Source organism: Dipodomys ordii, unplaced genomic scaffold (genome assembly GCF_000151885.1).
Source record: "Dipodomys ordii isolate 6190 unplaced genomic scaffold, Dord_2.0 Scaffold111, whole genome shotgun sequence".
NCBI classification, from domain to species: Eukaryota; Metazoa; Chordata; class Mammalia; order Rodentia; family Heteromyidae; genus Dipodomys; species Dipodomys ordii.
The window spans coordinates 8,652,524-8,668,418 of NW_012267327.1; the positions used below are offsets into that span (position 1 = coordinate 8,652,524).

Consider the following 15,895-nt stretch of genomic DNA (forward strand, 5'->3'; position numbering starts at 1 on the left):
TGCCTCCCTCCCTTCCCCTTCCTTCCCCCACCCCATCATCTCCCCGAGCAACTAGTGACAGCCGCATCTCACAATTACAATGCAGGACAGCATCTACAGCACAATGAGTCTATGTACACACGGGCCATTCCCTTGGCATGCTTTAGAGAGAGACACACACACACGCTCATACACATGTACACTCACTTGAGATAGAGAGACTTGGGCACACGCGCACAGTGGAGAGAAATTAAAATGGCACTTCCTAGCATTTGCGGCCTGATGAGTGCTCTGGAGGGGGAGGGGAGAGGAAGGGGTAGTAGTGAAGGTGAAGAGAAGGGGTGGATAGAAAGGGACTGTTTGGAATGAGGCCTAGGGGAGGATCGAACACACTGGAGGGGGAGGGGAGGATCTCAAAAGTTGGAGAGTTCGTGAAGGCAGGAGAGCCTGGCCAAAGCTCAACACAGGGACTCCATTGATAGTCCAAAATGGCTACAGGTCAGCTCAAATGAAAAACAGAAGTAAAAGATCATGGCAATATAAACACCGAAGGTATGATCTTGATTTTTTTTTTTCCCCACAAGTGAAAAAGGATGAAGGAAGGAAGAATAAAGTGTGTGTGGGGATTTGCTTAATTTCCAACTGGTATTTCTTGTCTTATTATTATTAATTATTATTATTATTATTTTTACAACATCAGATGTCTTTAGCATGATGGAGTCTTTACACAAGCCTTCATTTGCTTAGTAGATACACACACATCCTGGTAGCATTTTGTTTCCCCACTCTGAAGTATAGGTATATTTTTTATTGATGGACTTTAACATTGTTTAAAATGTTGTATCTGTTTCTTCGTTTGCATTATTTCCCCCTCATTTATAAACACACAAAACTGTGAAATAAATGTTCTCCCCCCCAATCTTGCACACTCTCTCTTTCTCTCTCTCTCTCTGTATCCTGTGTGACATTTTTGTGTGTGTGTATGTTTAATTATTCTTAAATTTTTATTCTATTAACATTTGCTGAGAAGGCAGAGCAGAGATGCTGCCAGCAGCCACAGTGGTACAGCCAGACTGATGGATCCATTGATTCCTCTCACCGATCCAGGTCCTGCAGAGAAAAAAAAGGAAGAGAGAGAGAGAGAAGAGAAATTATAGACTGCCATTCTGAGGGACAGCTGACTGCTGTCAGGGAAAGGTAGGCTAGCTATTGATACCTCTATGCCAATGCTTAGGAAGGGCTTGCAATTTCCCTAAGCTCTTGTCCATGGTGAGGTACAAGCATCTTAAAGGGAAATCTGTTGCTGAAACACCTAAGTCCATAACTATTGCTGGAAAAACTCTACACAGGCTATCATGGCTGTCTGGTGACCCTGCAGTCCCTTGGCCACCCAGCTCCTCTCCCATGTTCTTTCCCACAAAGCACCATGAGGCCAGAGTTGATTGAAGTTGCAAGCATTGCTAAGGGGGCTCTCAGCAACCCCACAGTGTGTTGTCCATTGGGCAAAACAGCTCCATCAATAAAACATGGAGCCAGTCCATGATTCCTTTGTGTCTTAGGAAAGAAATGATAATTATTTATTTCTTCTTATGAATGGGTGACACTTGAGCAAAGAAGAAAATAAATCAACACATTGTAGTCTTAAGAGGAAATTGAGCTGTCCACCGGGGGCTCAGGCCTATGATCCTAGCTACTCAGGATGCTGGGATCTCAGGGGATTGGGGTTCAAAGCCAGCCTGGGCAAGAAAGTCTGCAAGAGACCCTTTTCTTCCATTGACTACCAAACAGACTGAAGTGGATCTGTGGTTCAAGTGATAGAGTGCTAGCCTTGAGCACAAAAAGCCCAGGGATGGCACCAGGCCCTGAGTTCAAGCCCCAGGACCAGCATAAAACAAAAACAAAAACAACTCACCAAGGAACTAGGGACCTGTTTTTTCCCAAGCTCTTCATTTGCCATTTTTTTTAATTAAAAAACAAAACAACAGAAACAAAAAACTCCAAAATCAAAACACTAAGGACAACATCAACAACAAGCGTGTCCAGTTGGGAAGTTAAAAGGCAGTTAAAGCCTGGAGCAGCCTGAGCTCTGAACCTGAGAATTGAACTTAGCATGGCTTCTCTTCCCTCATGCTGCCCTCGGATTGCCAGCCTAGACACAATTATGACTGATGCCTTCTTGACAATATAAAGAATATTATTTACTTCAGTTTTGTGCTCTATATGAATAGAGCTATGGAAACAAGATGAACAAATTAAATAACTAGCCCAATTCATTCTCTGCTTTTTGGAATGACTGTGGGCTCCTACGAAAAGGCACTTTTGCTACCATGAAATATCTGCCTCATGAGGAAGTCAGACTCAAAGAAATTCAGCATTCTGAGGTAAACTCTTGATGAGTAGGCACTAGAGTCCAAGGGATTTAGGCTTCGCTTATGTCTTTCCTAATCTACTCTTTCCATGTCTTTTGTCCCACAGGTTTTTAAGTTTTAGCAGCAAAGTTCTTTCATTTGACATTTCCTGAGCTTCTAGTCTAGTGATACTATTTTACTTCCTTACCCTTTTAGTTCTTCTCTCTATATTAGATAGCCTGAGCTCATGAGTACATTTGAGTAAATATGGATATATTGGTGAGACATTGGGAAAAGTCTACCTACAACTTAGGACCTGTGGAGTTAAAAAATTGATTCATGTTTTGCCCATGGAATATTATGAAATGGGTGTTCAGTTAAAAAAATACATATCACATTGTGATTATCTCTGTAATCTCATGTCATCATAAGGATGCTATACAATCTTGACACCCTGGAACCGAGTGACATTTGTGAAAGGCTAAAAGAGTTATGAAATTTAGTAAATAAATAAAAATGTTAGTATACAAAGCAAAATCCTATCATTGAAAAATATAACATATATTATATAGGCATTTGTATAACTCTATATTTATATCTGTAAATAATAGTAAGTGCATATGCTGTAGATATATTCATCCGTACACATATGATATACAAACATATTTTTGGCTTTTTAAGTACACATAATACAGTTAATTGCTGCTTCCTCATTTTATTCTGTGGTATGGAGAAAGGCCTATGCTGAACAGCTTTCATTTTATCCCTAATAGTACTATTTTATATTTGAAATGTATTGTATGTATCTGTTAAATATATCTTATCTCCATTTCTACCAAATATTACTTATCAAGTGCTCTCAGATAGCTATTCCATGTGCTTCTGTTACTTGCTCTTGTCATAATTGATTTTGAGAGTAAATAAACAGACTTGAGAAATGCCAGGCTAACGGGTGATAGCTGGAGAATCATCACAAGTGTTCACACAATTACAGATATATGTGACTGCATAGGAGACTACTTCAGCTAATGGCTATTTCAGGGAAGAATAATCAGCAAAATCATTAATTATGTTTTAGTTCATAGTTATGAAATTTCTGCTTATTTGTGGAAATGCAAATGATAAAATCTTATTTCCCGTGCCAGATGGCCAGGCTCAGCACGTGCTTTCATATACTGACAGATATAATGAAAGCAAGAGTCTGCAAACATAAATTAGTCTTAAGAATAGATGGGCAAATAGACATACAATGCAAAAACTTGAGACATGTTTTTCATCTAACAAACAACAATCCTATCTTTGTATATAACCACATTCTGTGCACATATATACATATAGGCATATATATATATATATATATATATACACATGGTATATGGTAGTTAGTAAATAATGGCATCATTATTAACATAGAAATTTGGATTGCAGAAATAAATGAAATACTAACCTGCATCCAATATATTCATTTTTTAATTAGATCAAAGCTTTTAATGTTGAACACTAAGGAGAAAAATTCAGTGGTATGACTACAAGTCGGTGAGTCAACATCCAGAGACAAAGCAGGGTAGGGTCACTGGTAGAGTAATTGAGATATTGGGTGAAAACTGTGTGGTACCTTGGGGTAACAATGCTTATAGAAGGTGCACTTAGCTAAGTGCCGGTGGCTCATGCCTGTAATCCTAGTTACTCAGGAGGCTGAGATCTGAGGATTGCAGTTCAAAGTCAGCCCAGGCGGAAAAGTCTATAAGACTCTTACCTCCAATTATCCACCTGAAAACAGGAAGTGCTGCCATTGCTCAAAGTGATAGAGTGCTAGTCTTGAGCAGAAAAGCTCAGGGATAATGTCCAGGCCCTGAGTTCAAGCCCCATAACCAAAAATTAATGAATTAATTGATAAAATAAAATAAGGAACAATTATTGATAAAATATCTGAAGTTGAAGAATATGAGTATTCCCCTTCCTTCCTTTATTCTTCCCTTGTTTCCTCCCCTCCTCCCTTTTTAAGCAAGTCTCTATACTGGAAACTCTGTTATAGGTTCCAGATCCATTGATATTTCACTAAAATGTCAAAGAAAGAACAATGTGTTGTTGTTTTTAACACCTGTTTTAAATGAGCCTGTACTTTCAGATACTTTGTAATTCAGATCAGGCCAACAGGTTTGTGTTGTTTCATCTGATTTCTCTGGGTTCATTTCCTGGATTGGGGAATGGATTTATTCCACACCATCCTTAATCTTGCCCCAGGGACCCCTGGATACTCTTTTGAGACATGAATGAATCAGAACAGGTCAGAGGAACTAAGTTTAAAGTCTTTAGAATTGTCAGCGGCTGGTGGAGTGACTAAAATTTTTAAAAAAATCTAAACGATTTGTGAAAAAAATGTTAATCAGAGGAGAACCACAATCTAGAGTTTTCTAAATAGCTCTCTTTGATACCTAAATGTTCAGGCAAAGCCTGTGGTTGTAGTGTCTGGGAAAGCCATGTTGACAGGGAAGAGTGATAAGATTGACTTTGGCGCCCCCTGCCATCCATTTGTCACTACTACAGCTTTGTCTGCATGAATGAATTGGAGATTCAAGCCGGCAATGTACAGACAAGAGGAAGACAAGTATTGATGTTTTCTCTTAGTAATGGATTTAGCACTAAATGTGGGTTCTTCTTATATTAGTCTGTGTGCATTATTTTCAACCTCTACAAAGTGAGATTAAGGTAGGCTGAAATATTTGCACAGATAAACTAGGGTCATTGCATGAATTTTAACCCCCAATCCTTTAAAATTTTAGTGATTTCTTGTGGATGTTTACCTTAATGGTCTTTGAATTTAAAAACAACAACAACAATAACATTTCATCATCCATATCAAAGCCCTAAGTATCACATTTAACACTTGTCAATTAAGATAACATGTAATAGGCATATTATTATTATTATTATTTTGTTGGTCATGGGGATTGAACTCTGGGCCTGGGTGCTGTCCCTCAGCTCTTCAGCTCAAGGCTGGCATTCTACCACTTGAGCCACAGCGCCACCTCCGGTTTTCTGGTGATTTCTTGGAGTTAAGAGTCTCACTGCCTAGTCTGGCTTTGAACTGTGATCCTCAGATCTCAGCCTCCTGAGTAGCTAGGATTACAGGTGTGAGCCACCAATGCCAGGCTCTGTGTGTGTGTGTGTGTGTGTGTGTGTGTGTGTGTGTGTGTGCATGTGCATTTATATATAATTAAATGTAATAGGTAATTTGAGGATCATAGCTAGCATTAGGAGATATGAGCTGTTTTATGGTTTTGTTTTTGTTTTCGTTTTTTGTCTCCAATGGCCCTACTTCCAAATTCATCTTCTGGACTGCCTCTTTCCTGCTGCCTTGTGTGTGGGCCTGTTAGCAGACTGTAAACAAGTGAATGAACCTTTACTGGAAGCCAGCAACCAGGTACTCATCATCTTTGGGGCTCCTAGATTCTGGGAGAGCCTAAGTCCCACAGAATAGGTGTTGACTCTTGATAATGATCTTGGATGTCACATGTTCTTTGGATTTCAGAGAAGAACACACCTTCCTGTGAGAAAATCACCGATCCAACTGGGTGACCACAAAGACTTAAAGGTGGTGGTGTCCAGCCATGCAGTGGCTCTAGTGTGCCATAAATGTTATCTATTTGGCTTGTGGAGAAGGCAACTCAGAATTAGAAGTTGTTTGAACTTTAGGGTGTGTGCAGTGAGCTTTTGGGATGGCTGCACTGTCCTGTGGAGACAGGAATGCAGAGCATGGGGACGTGGCTGACGGAAGGTCGTGGAGGACATGAAACCTCAGTGCCTGGGAGGGTCCAGCAGGACGTGAGGCTCAAGGAAGATCCGGGGAATGATGGGGCTGGAGGAAATAGTAACTACAACGAGGCTTCATTTTGAAGAGCCCCTGCCCCATTTGCTAGGTCTACACATCATCTAGCAGTGTGTTTCCTTCAAAACCCAAAAATGTCTGCAGAGCATGCCCCGTGTGTCTTTGCGGGGCCTGTTAGCAGGAGGCGGCTCTCCTAAAAACGCTGCTTTGTGAGAATTAAAAATGGATCCCAGAAGATGAAGAATGGAGGTGGTGAGGGAGAACATGGCGTGCTTGAAAATAACTTACTCCATTTAAAGGTTGAGGGGTATAAAAATGGTCCAAAGTAAAATAGAAGCCAGGTGCTGGTAGCCCACACCTGTCATTCTAGCTACTCAGGAGGCTGAGCTTGGCGAATCACAGGTGGAAGCCAATCCCTGGCAGAAAAGTCCATGAGATATTTTATCTCCAATTAAACACCATTTCCAGATATGGCACTGTAGTTCAACTGGAAGACCAGCAGCCTGGAGCAAAAAAAAAAACTAAGAGGACGGCACCTAGGCTTTGAGTTCAAGCCCCAGTACCAGTGTATACACACACACACACACACACACACACACACACACACTCACACACACACACACACACACAGAGCGGGATAAGTTGGACAAGATGATTTTTTTTTTTTTTTAGGAAATGAGAAAGTTTACAACTTGCAAAATAGCCCCACGTTTGTTATGGAAACGTCACTACAAATGACTGAATTGAAATAAACTCAAGAATAGAAGACTATAGACTACTAGCTGGCTTGGAGATGGTCACTCACACATTGAAGATAAGAAGGAAGAGCCATACCTTTTTGCTTGAAGTGCACGGTGGTGCCAATTTCTACAAAAGAAACATCGAGCAAAACAAAAAAAATAATTCTTAATCACTTTAGAACAAACATGGAAGTTGTCTGGTACTCTCCACTGAAAGGAGAATGAGAGGAAAGGAGGAAAGAAGACTTTAGTAGGACAGATTGACAGAGATGGAATGAAGGACAAATGGGAGGAGATTGCGTTGGAGAAATGTGCAGTTGGAGACAGTAAAAACGTAACAGATTTGTTATGGGAGACAGGTGTGTGAGGACTGTGAACCCAGAACATAGAGAAGTATGTTTGTGTCTCATCCCCAAGGACATCTCGCCATTTTATCTCCAGTTCACTCCACTCAAGCAAATTGACTTCTTGATCTTCTTCGAACAGACAAATCCATACAAACTTGAAAACCTTCTTGCACTCTCTTCCACTTGCGTGAAATGTTCATTTCCCACATCTCTGTCTTGCTAACCAGATCACTTTATCCTGATTTTTACAGCAATGTCCCCAAACCATGAAATTCTTCCCAATATTAAAAAAATACACTCTATTATCTTCTCTGCTTAGTTTTAAACCTTCAAACTGCTGGACAAAGGATTTCAGTTGAACTTGTCCATTTATGTGTACCATGATATTGATCGGAGTCACTCATCTTTACTGAGTATTGTAATCTAAATAGCCACTTAATCTCTACATGCTTCCCTGTTGCATACTTAGACATTTCGAGTTTATCTCCTCCATTAGAATATATGTTCCATGAAGGCAGCACATTGTACATCTTGTCGACCTCAGATGAGATCCTGAGACCCTGAGAGGTAGTAGGTTTGCTAATTATTGCGCATATAAATAAATGCCAAGGTTGGAAGTGATCACAGGTGTCTCATTTTAATTGTCCTTATCAAATAAGCCACAAGACACTTGTATCTTTAGAAATAAATATGCAAGATTTCTATCAGACACCATGTTGAATCTTGGAACCAGATTAATGCTTTAGGAGTCTCTATGATATACTCATACTCTTTTCTCTGGCCCTTAGCACACAGCTCTACATTTCTGAGCAACATGATTGAAATGAAAAAGTGATGTGACAAGACTTTTCAGCCTCAGTCTCTTAAACAGACCCTCTGTCTCCTTCTAATCCTGTCTGAGATTTGCTCATGAGTTCTGGTGGCTTAAGACACAAAGCCTTAGTCTGGCTCTTGGGGGCTCTTTGCTATCTGTCATCTCACCAGATTTCCTCTATGAATTTCCACACCATGTTTTGTCTGCTCTATGGCTCATGGCCCAATGATAATGCTACTAAAAATCTTACTCACTCACTCACTCACTTACTCAGCATTTGGATGTCAACTTCCACAGGGAAGTTCTGCCATCGCTCCTTGAGCCAGTGAAATCTCTGAATGTTAAACTCTGCTTTCCTTCAGGATAACTTGAGATGACTCGAGATGACTCTTCATCTCTGTCGACGACGTCAATTGTGTTTGTGTGATCTCTGAGGCAGGCCTGGGTCAGGTCAGCTACTGCAGCCTGGCTCTTGGAGCTCAGACCCTGCCTGGTAGGCACTGTGCATGCACAATGACTCCAAAGAGAACACTCACAGTCAGTGAAAGTAAATAGATGCTCACATCCCACTAACTTTGGAAAATGAGAATCGGAGTAGTTCATTCTCTTAGTTAGCAGGAAAGGGATCCTATTTTTAAAATCAAGTCTGTATAGTATCCAAGGTTTGGGGCAACCCTTTAATCCCCTTCCTTGTGGAATTTTCATTTGTCCACCTAAAAAACCCTCAAACAGTATATTTTCTGGCATTATGGTCTGTATCACAGGGTGAAGTAAATTCTCCCCTAGCAGAACTTGGCTGGTTAGTTTGGAGATGGACTCTTGAAAAGTTTTCTACTTGGGCTGGCTTCAAACCACAGTCTTCCAGATCTCAGTCTCTTGAGTAGCTGGGACCTACAGGCATGAGCCCCCAGAGCCTGGTTTGAGTCTATATGTCTAATCAATACGTTAAGAAAACACTTCCTACTAGTCAAGTAAAGAGAGATTATTAAAAAAATGGGTAAAAAAAACACCCAATGAAGAAAATATCAGAGCAACTTAAACAGTAATTGAAATGTTTTTTCAAAAGCCTACAAATAGATCAGTTCAATTGTGCCTCCTTTTCCTGAAATGAGTCAAGGTGTCTGTGAAATGATCTTGGAACTCAGAATCACATTTTCCTTTAAGAAAAGAGTATAGATTGCTTGTCTAACCTATAGATCCCTACTTCCCTTTTGTAGCTAGAGTATTTGAAGCACAAAACTGTATTTTGGAGCTGCCTTCTTGGAAATTCTGGTTGTATGCTGCCATCTTGTGGTCATACTCACACATGTTCCTATGTGCTGGCTAAAGAGAGCACCTCTGTCCACAAGGTGGCAATAGTGAGAGGAGTTTTATTTTTCTCTGCTTAAGAGCAGAAATGAAATGCTGCTACTCCTTGAGAAGAGAGTCTTTCATATTATTTTTTCTTTTTCAGTTTTTTTAAACTTTAACTGAAACTTGTTCTCTTTCTAGTGAAAAAGGTGATTGATGTTCTTGAAAATAAACTGTACTGCCAGGAATATTATTATTGTAGGGTTTCCTCAAGACACTCATCAGAATGACTTTGAGGCGTTTCACAAAAACTTTCCTTCAACACATTGATCTTGCCTGGGCAAATATACCTAGGTGAGTAAGTATGGAAGGTAACATAGTACAAAAAAGCCAAATCTGATACAATGGGCAAAGCACTGGAGATTCTAGTTCATAGAGAGAAGATTCTAGATGTTCCCTCAAAGCACTGTCAGATGTTTAGATCTTAGCTTCTGATGAGGTAACAGGAAAATAATTCAACATAAGGAATGGCAAAAGCCTTGACAGACATATTCATTTAGTACAAGTACAGGGGCTTGAACTCAGGGCCTTTTGATTCAAAGCTGATGTTCTACCACTTGAGTCATACCTCCATTGTCAGGGTTTTTTGTTTTTGGTTTTGGTTTTTTTGCTGATTAATTGGAGATTAGAGTCTCACAGACTTTTCTGCCTGGGCTGACTTCAAACCATGATCCTCAGGTCTCAGCCTCCTAAGTAGCTAAGATTATAAAGCTGTGAGACACCAGCACCCAGGAGCCAATTTATTTATATTTATCTATCTTTGACATTTGATGATCAGAATCTCTCTTTTTTTTTTGAGATGACATTTTAAATTGAACATCTTAAGAGTTTCTACCATGACACATCAGTCATGCATAAAATGTACACTGATTGTGTTCCACTCTATCATGCTTTCTTATCACCCCAACTTTCAAGAGCCTTTAATCAAGCTCTATTAGACAAAACCACCATTAAAAGTAGTTCATTCAGGGGGGGAGGGGGGAGGCTGGGAAGGGATGGGAAGGGTAAACAAAGGAGGAGGCTGCAATGCTTGGTAAGAAATGTACGCATTATCCTGCCCATGCAATTGTAACCCCTCTGTACAGTATGTTCACAAATAAAATAAAATAAAATTAAAAAAAAAGTAGTTCATTCAGACGTTTTTATTTGCATAGAAATTAGTCCTCTATTGTGGACTACTATATCCTTAGTTTGCTGTTTTTCTTGTGGAAAATCCACAAGAAAACCCAGTAGCTTTTTTGCATAGACATCTGAGTGCATAAATAAATGAATGCCTGAGTGCATGGATGAATGTGAACAGATCAATATCTCAGAGTTACCCTAGTTGCAATGAAAAATTACATTCATTTTTGGGGAGACTATAATGCCTTAATCCTCAAGCAAGAGTATTTCTTGGAATTTAGTCATTTGATGAGCCATATGGTACCAGGAGATCATAGGTCTCTAATCCTAGACAGTAGATGATTTTATGAGAGACTGAATATTATTTAAAAATATCCACATGGAAAAAAATACTTAAGCTACTTTAAGTTCAAAGGACAGAAAATTTCTCCTGCTTCTTCTCCTTCTTTGCTCTCTCTCTGTCTTTCTTCTCTCTTCGCTCTCTCTTTTTCCTTTCCCTTTTTCTCTCTCAAAATTTCAGTGATAGCCAGGTACCTCTGGCTTATGCCTGTCATTCTAGCTACTCAGGAGGCTGGGATCTGAGGATTGTGGTTCAAAGTCAGCCTGGGCAGGAAAGTCAGTGAGACTCTTATCTCCAATTAACCATCATTCATACTATCTGGACAGGGTGGGATTTATGTTGTTTGTACACTTGTTCTAATTCCAGGGTGTTCACTTGCGCCTAAGTGTCTTGCTTTGATCTGGCATAGGCATTTGAATAAGGAATCATTCTTGCTTTGTGTGTGACACATTCTTTCTATAAGGCAATCTCCTGTTGCCCTACAGGTTCAAAATGACACTTAGCAGGGGATTTAATATATTTAATGGCACTTTTTCTTTGTTCTGGGCCAAAAAAATTAAGAGGCTGTGTGTTTACAGGACAAAGAAGGGTCCAACCTGAAAATGCTATTCTCCTCATGCCAGGAACTTGTGTGGACTGGATTCACATTGCCAAGACTTCTAATCAGAGGTGAGGCGGCAAACGGCGATCTGCCTTTCCCTTCCTCACCAGTGCCAAGGTCCTGGCGGGTAACATTTGTAAAATCCTTCTTTGGAGATTTTATTTTATTTGTCATCTGACTTTTTTCATCAAAGTTTTGACAAATAAAACCTTTATTATTATAGTGGCTTTCAAGAGGAACATTTTTTATTAATTCAAATTTCCAAATCATACTTTGAAAGTTATTCATTCTTTCTCTAGGGTTTCTCCCCTCGACTCAGAGCCTTAGGGATTAGCAGCTTCTATGTGCAAGTGTGATTTTTTCCCCCCATTTTTTTTTCTTCCATCTTTCATCATGGAAGAAGATCTGCCCTGTGATTCTTTATTTGTATTGTTAGAGTTTTGGATTTTCTTCCACGGACGACATTCATTTTGTATAAATCCTTATGCCTCATATTTCTGGGATAATGTTTTCTCTGAGCATCATAGAACTGATTCTGCATCTCATTAGGGGAGAAAAAGTCCAAATACAGAAGCGGAAATGAACCTCAACCTTAAGCTCATTCATTCATTCTATCATTCATTCACGTTGTGCTGCTGGGACTCAAACACAGTGGCTCACACACCTAAGGAATTGGCAGGGCTTTTCTGTTTGTTTTATTTAGCTTCTTTGTTCTGTTTTTTATTTTGACTGTATTTTTGTCTTTTCTCTTTTGGTACTGGGGGTTGAACACAGGACATTGGACTCACTAGGCACTTTGCCACTGAACTACAGTGCCAGCCTGTGGCAGGGCTTTTCTATTTACAGCTCTCTGTGACTAGATGCAAATTCTGCTGTTCTATGCGACCAGGAGCCAGTCATGATGCAGACTCACAGAGCATCCCAAACGAATGAATGAATGAGCACAGGCATGAACTCAAACTAAAATTCATGCTGGCGCAATGCTATTACATGTGAACAAAATGTTTGTGCCTCATTCACTCTAATCATTTGGCTGGCCAACCTTCTGTAAACCCAATGTTCTATCCTGAGAAGGAAAAAAAACAAAAAAAACAAAAAAATAGTTTCAAAACAAAAAGATATCTTGATTAATTTCTTAATTTTATTTAAGCAATACGAGATAAATGGGAAATATTACCATTCTAATTTAGAGAGGGAATGTAGGAAGTCCTACATCTGAAGGAAGGGAGGAGTATCTGACTAGGAATTGTGGTAGCAGCATAAAACCAGGCTCCTTGTAAGGCCTATGAACTTGACCTAAGAAGTCTTGAAAGAGCTGGGTTTTCTTGTCTCCATGCAGAGAGCTTAGGGCAGGAAGGAAGCCTCCTTCTGCACCTCTGTCTGCCATAGCCTCAAGCAATTCCGAGAAACGTGCCCAGCCTTGGAGCAGAAGAGGGAATTAAATATTCTATAGTACACCAAACTGCAATACATTCAAAGTATTCATTTGCATCATGTGAATCATGCTGTCTCTGCGGAGCAGGATTATATGTGATCTTTATTTTCTCTTATATAGTGTCAACTATTGTTTTGTATTCTTCCACCAGGAGAATACATTCTATCTGTTATCAGAATACAAAATTATGAAAACAAATCCAGGTATTGGAAACATGATAACCCTCTAAATGATCGCTCTGTGATTACTTGGCATCAGGGTGACAATGCTGTAAGGAGATTGTATTTTCTTGGCATTGGCTGTTGGGAGTTGGCTGATGTCATGAAGACTAAGTTAAGCAGAAGGAAATCTAATTTCTATAAGAAATATGTTTTCAAAAAAATCAATTTAATTAATTTATTTGCTGGTCCTGGGGCTTGAACTCAAGGCCTGCACACTCTCCTTAGGCTTCCTTTTGCTCAATGCTAGCACTACTGCTTGAGCCACAGCACCACTTCTGCCTTTTCCTGAGGAGTTTATTGCAGATTAGAGTCTCATGGATTTTCTTGCCGGGGCTGGCTTTGAGCAGTGATCCTCAGATCTTAGTCTCTTGAGTAGCTAGGATTACAGGCGTGAGCCACCAGCGCCCAGTTTAGGAATATGTTTTTAAGAGCATGGGATGGCAATGCAGTAGAAATGTCTCCTACAGGTTTATGAGGTTTTCCTGACCATAAGCTTGATGGACTGGCTAATCGTCTCATCCAGTGGGTATGGATACATGATTTGACTCGTTGCTACTAGCTCTTCTCCTCAGTGTATGGATCATTAAAGAAAAAGCAGTCTCTAGAAGCAGACTCCACCTAAAGAGAAGACTTCATTAAGTCTCTCACATCAAGCCAGCTTTCTCAAATCCTGAGTGTTTCCTCTTCAGCTTGACAGGTTTAATTTTTAATAATCAATGAATTAAAATGTTCAAAAATGCCCAAGAGCTTAGGTTTCATAAAGAGATTTCCATGGGCGATGCAGACTAGAACTATGTATAAGATTCTAAAACCTCTAGCAGTAAATTCACTTGAAGGATTTTCAGTAAGGTACCTGAGACAAAACACAGAGTTTCCGCCTTCATGAAAAAGCCAGCGTTTCTTCCCTTGTGCCTTGAGCAGACCCACTGCCTCTCTGGGTACAATCCTTGCATGATTAAAAGACCAGTTAATTCACAACTGCTTCCTCCACCCAAACCCTCTTAGCTGTCAAAACAGAAACAGTATATTTTCTATACTTACATGTACAGAATGGATTTTATATTTCATGTAAAATATACATGGCATGTGTATTTTAAAGCCTTTTGTATCTGCATGGATTTGCTATAAAACGGATTAAGAACACAGGTGTAGATAGTTCTCTAGGGACATTTGTCATTTTGGCTTTCCATTGATTATTTTTTCGCAGCTCTAACTTGCAGATATAAGATCCATTTAAAATACATTTTAGATTCAGAATCAAGGCTGTCTTTAAATCCACGTGATGTGAGTTTTCATTTTGCATGTTTCAAAACCAACAACATCTAAATAACATGAGACCAGGGAACTGCCCTGCAGGATTTTAGTACAGAGATAAGAGGGAATTTGTGAGGTGTCCTAGGGTCAGAAAGCTCCTGGAAATGAGAAGATAAGGGATTAAAATCATCAGTGTGCTAGCTAGGCACTGATAGCTCATGCCTATAATCCTAGCTACTCAAGAGGGTGAGATCTGAGGATTGCAGTTCAAAGCCAGCTTGGGCAAGAAAGTCCATGAGACTCTTATCTCCAATTAACTATCAGAAAATTGGAAGTGGAGCTGTAGATCAACATGGTAAAGAGCGAGCCTTGAGCAAAGAAGCTCAGGGACAGCACCCAGGCCTTGAGTTCAAGCCCCAAGACCAACCAACAAAACAAAACAAAACAAAAATTAAAAGCCACCGACCTTCAGGGCACTAACTCCACAGGTGACTTGGTGAAGGTCAGTTCTTACTTACTTAAGCTCCTTCAGTGACATCCTCCCTCTGAGTTGTTGGCTGTCCCAAGGACAAGCCTAGCTTCTCTGCAACTCCTGCTGTGTTACAGATCCCAAGAGAGCAACCATCCAGCTTCTGGCAAGTCCCTGAAAATACTGGTAGCTCTTTATGACCTGACCATTGCTACAACCATTCCTATGAATGCTTCTTGTTGAAAGGCTGTATGTTTTCTCTAGATCTTCTACTAGACAATGGACTCTCAATATGCTTGAGTCAATCCTAAGGGATATCTCTTACCACCCAGAAGGGAGTATTGGTACATGTGTGTAGTACGAGTTTGACATGCTCTGTCTTATAATAGATGTGGAAATGCACAGTATTTCCCTAATTTTTCTTTCTTTCCTTCTTCCTTCCTTCCTTCTTTCCTTCCTTCCTTCCTTCCTTCCTTCCTTCCTTCCTTCCTTCCTTCCTTCCTTCCCTTCTTTCCTTCCTTCCTTCTTCCCTCCCTCTCTCCCTCCTTCTTTCCTTCATTTTTCCCTCCCTTCCTCCTTTCTTCTTTCTTCCCTCCCTTTTCTTTCCTTCCTTCTCTTCCTCTTTCCCATCTCTCCTTTTTTTTCTTTCTTCACACCAAATGCAAAAGAACAAAAATAAGAAAATTAGAGACATTTTCCCCCTAGCTTTTAAAGATATAAATCCCTATCAGTTAATTGCTTTCTGGATTCTAGAAATCAGTATCCACTGGAATATTCTGTTCCTTCTCTCCTTTATGTCTACCCCACTTGTCCCCAGAATCCATCACTGCCCAGTCTAGCTGCAGTGCACCTGCTCTGTTTTCCCTCAAATACCTCACAGGCATCCCAATGTGCATTTAACAGAGCTGATTGGTCGTTGTTGTTTTAATCCTTTCCATTACCTACTTTTCCATCTGCCCTATAAACTCTGTTCTATCTGGTTCTCCATAGTCACCCCAAAATTCAACTCTGAGTCAATTCTAATGAGACTTTATTTTTTTAGGAAA

At 40.0% G+C, this 15,895-nt stretch overlaps 1 protein-coding gene across 2 annotated transcripts in view; it reads right to left on the reverse strand.

Moving 5' to 3' along the window:
* Positions 1 to 382: 382 nt before the first annotated feature.
* Lsamp (limbic system-associated membrane protein) overlaps positions 383 to 15,895 on the reverse strand; it is a 600,188-nt gene continuing 584,675 nt past the window's right edge. Inside the window, exons 8-9 of one of the 2 annotated variants that reach the window (XM_013028532.1) lie at positions 6,991 to 7,023; positions 383 to 1,089 (exon numbers count right to left, since the gene is read on the reverse strand). In XM_013028532.1, the coding sequence (XP_012883986.1) occupies positions 992 to 1,089; positions 6,991 to 7,023 (131 nt within the window). In that variant the 3' untranslated portion in view covers positions 383 to 991. The remainder of the gene's footprint in view (positions 1,090 to 6,990; positions 7,024 to 15,895) is intronic. The other variant, XM_013028533.1, reaches the window with a different exon arrangement.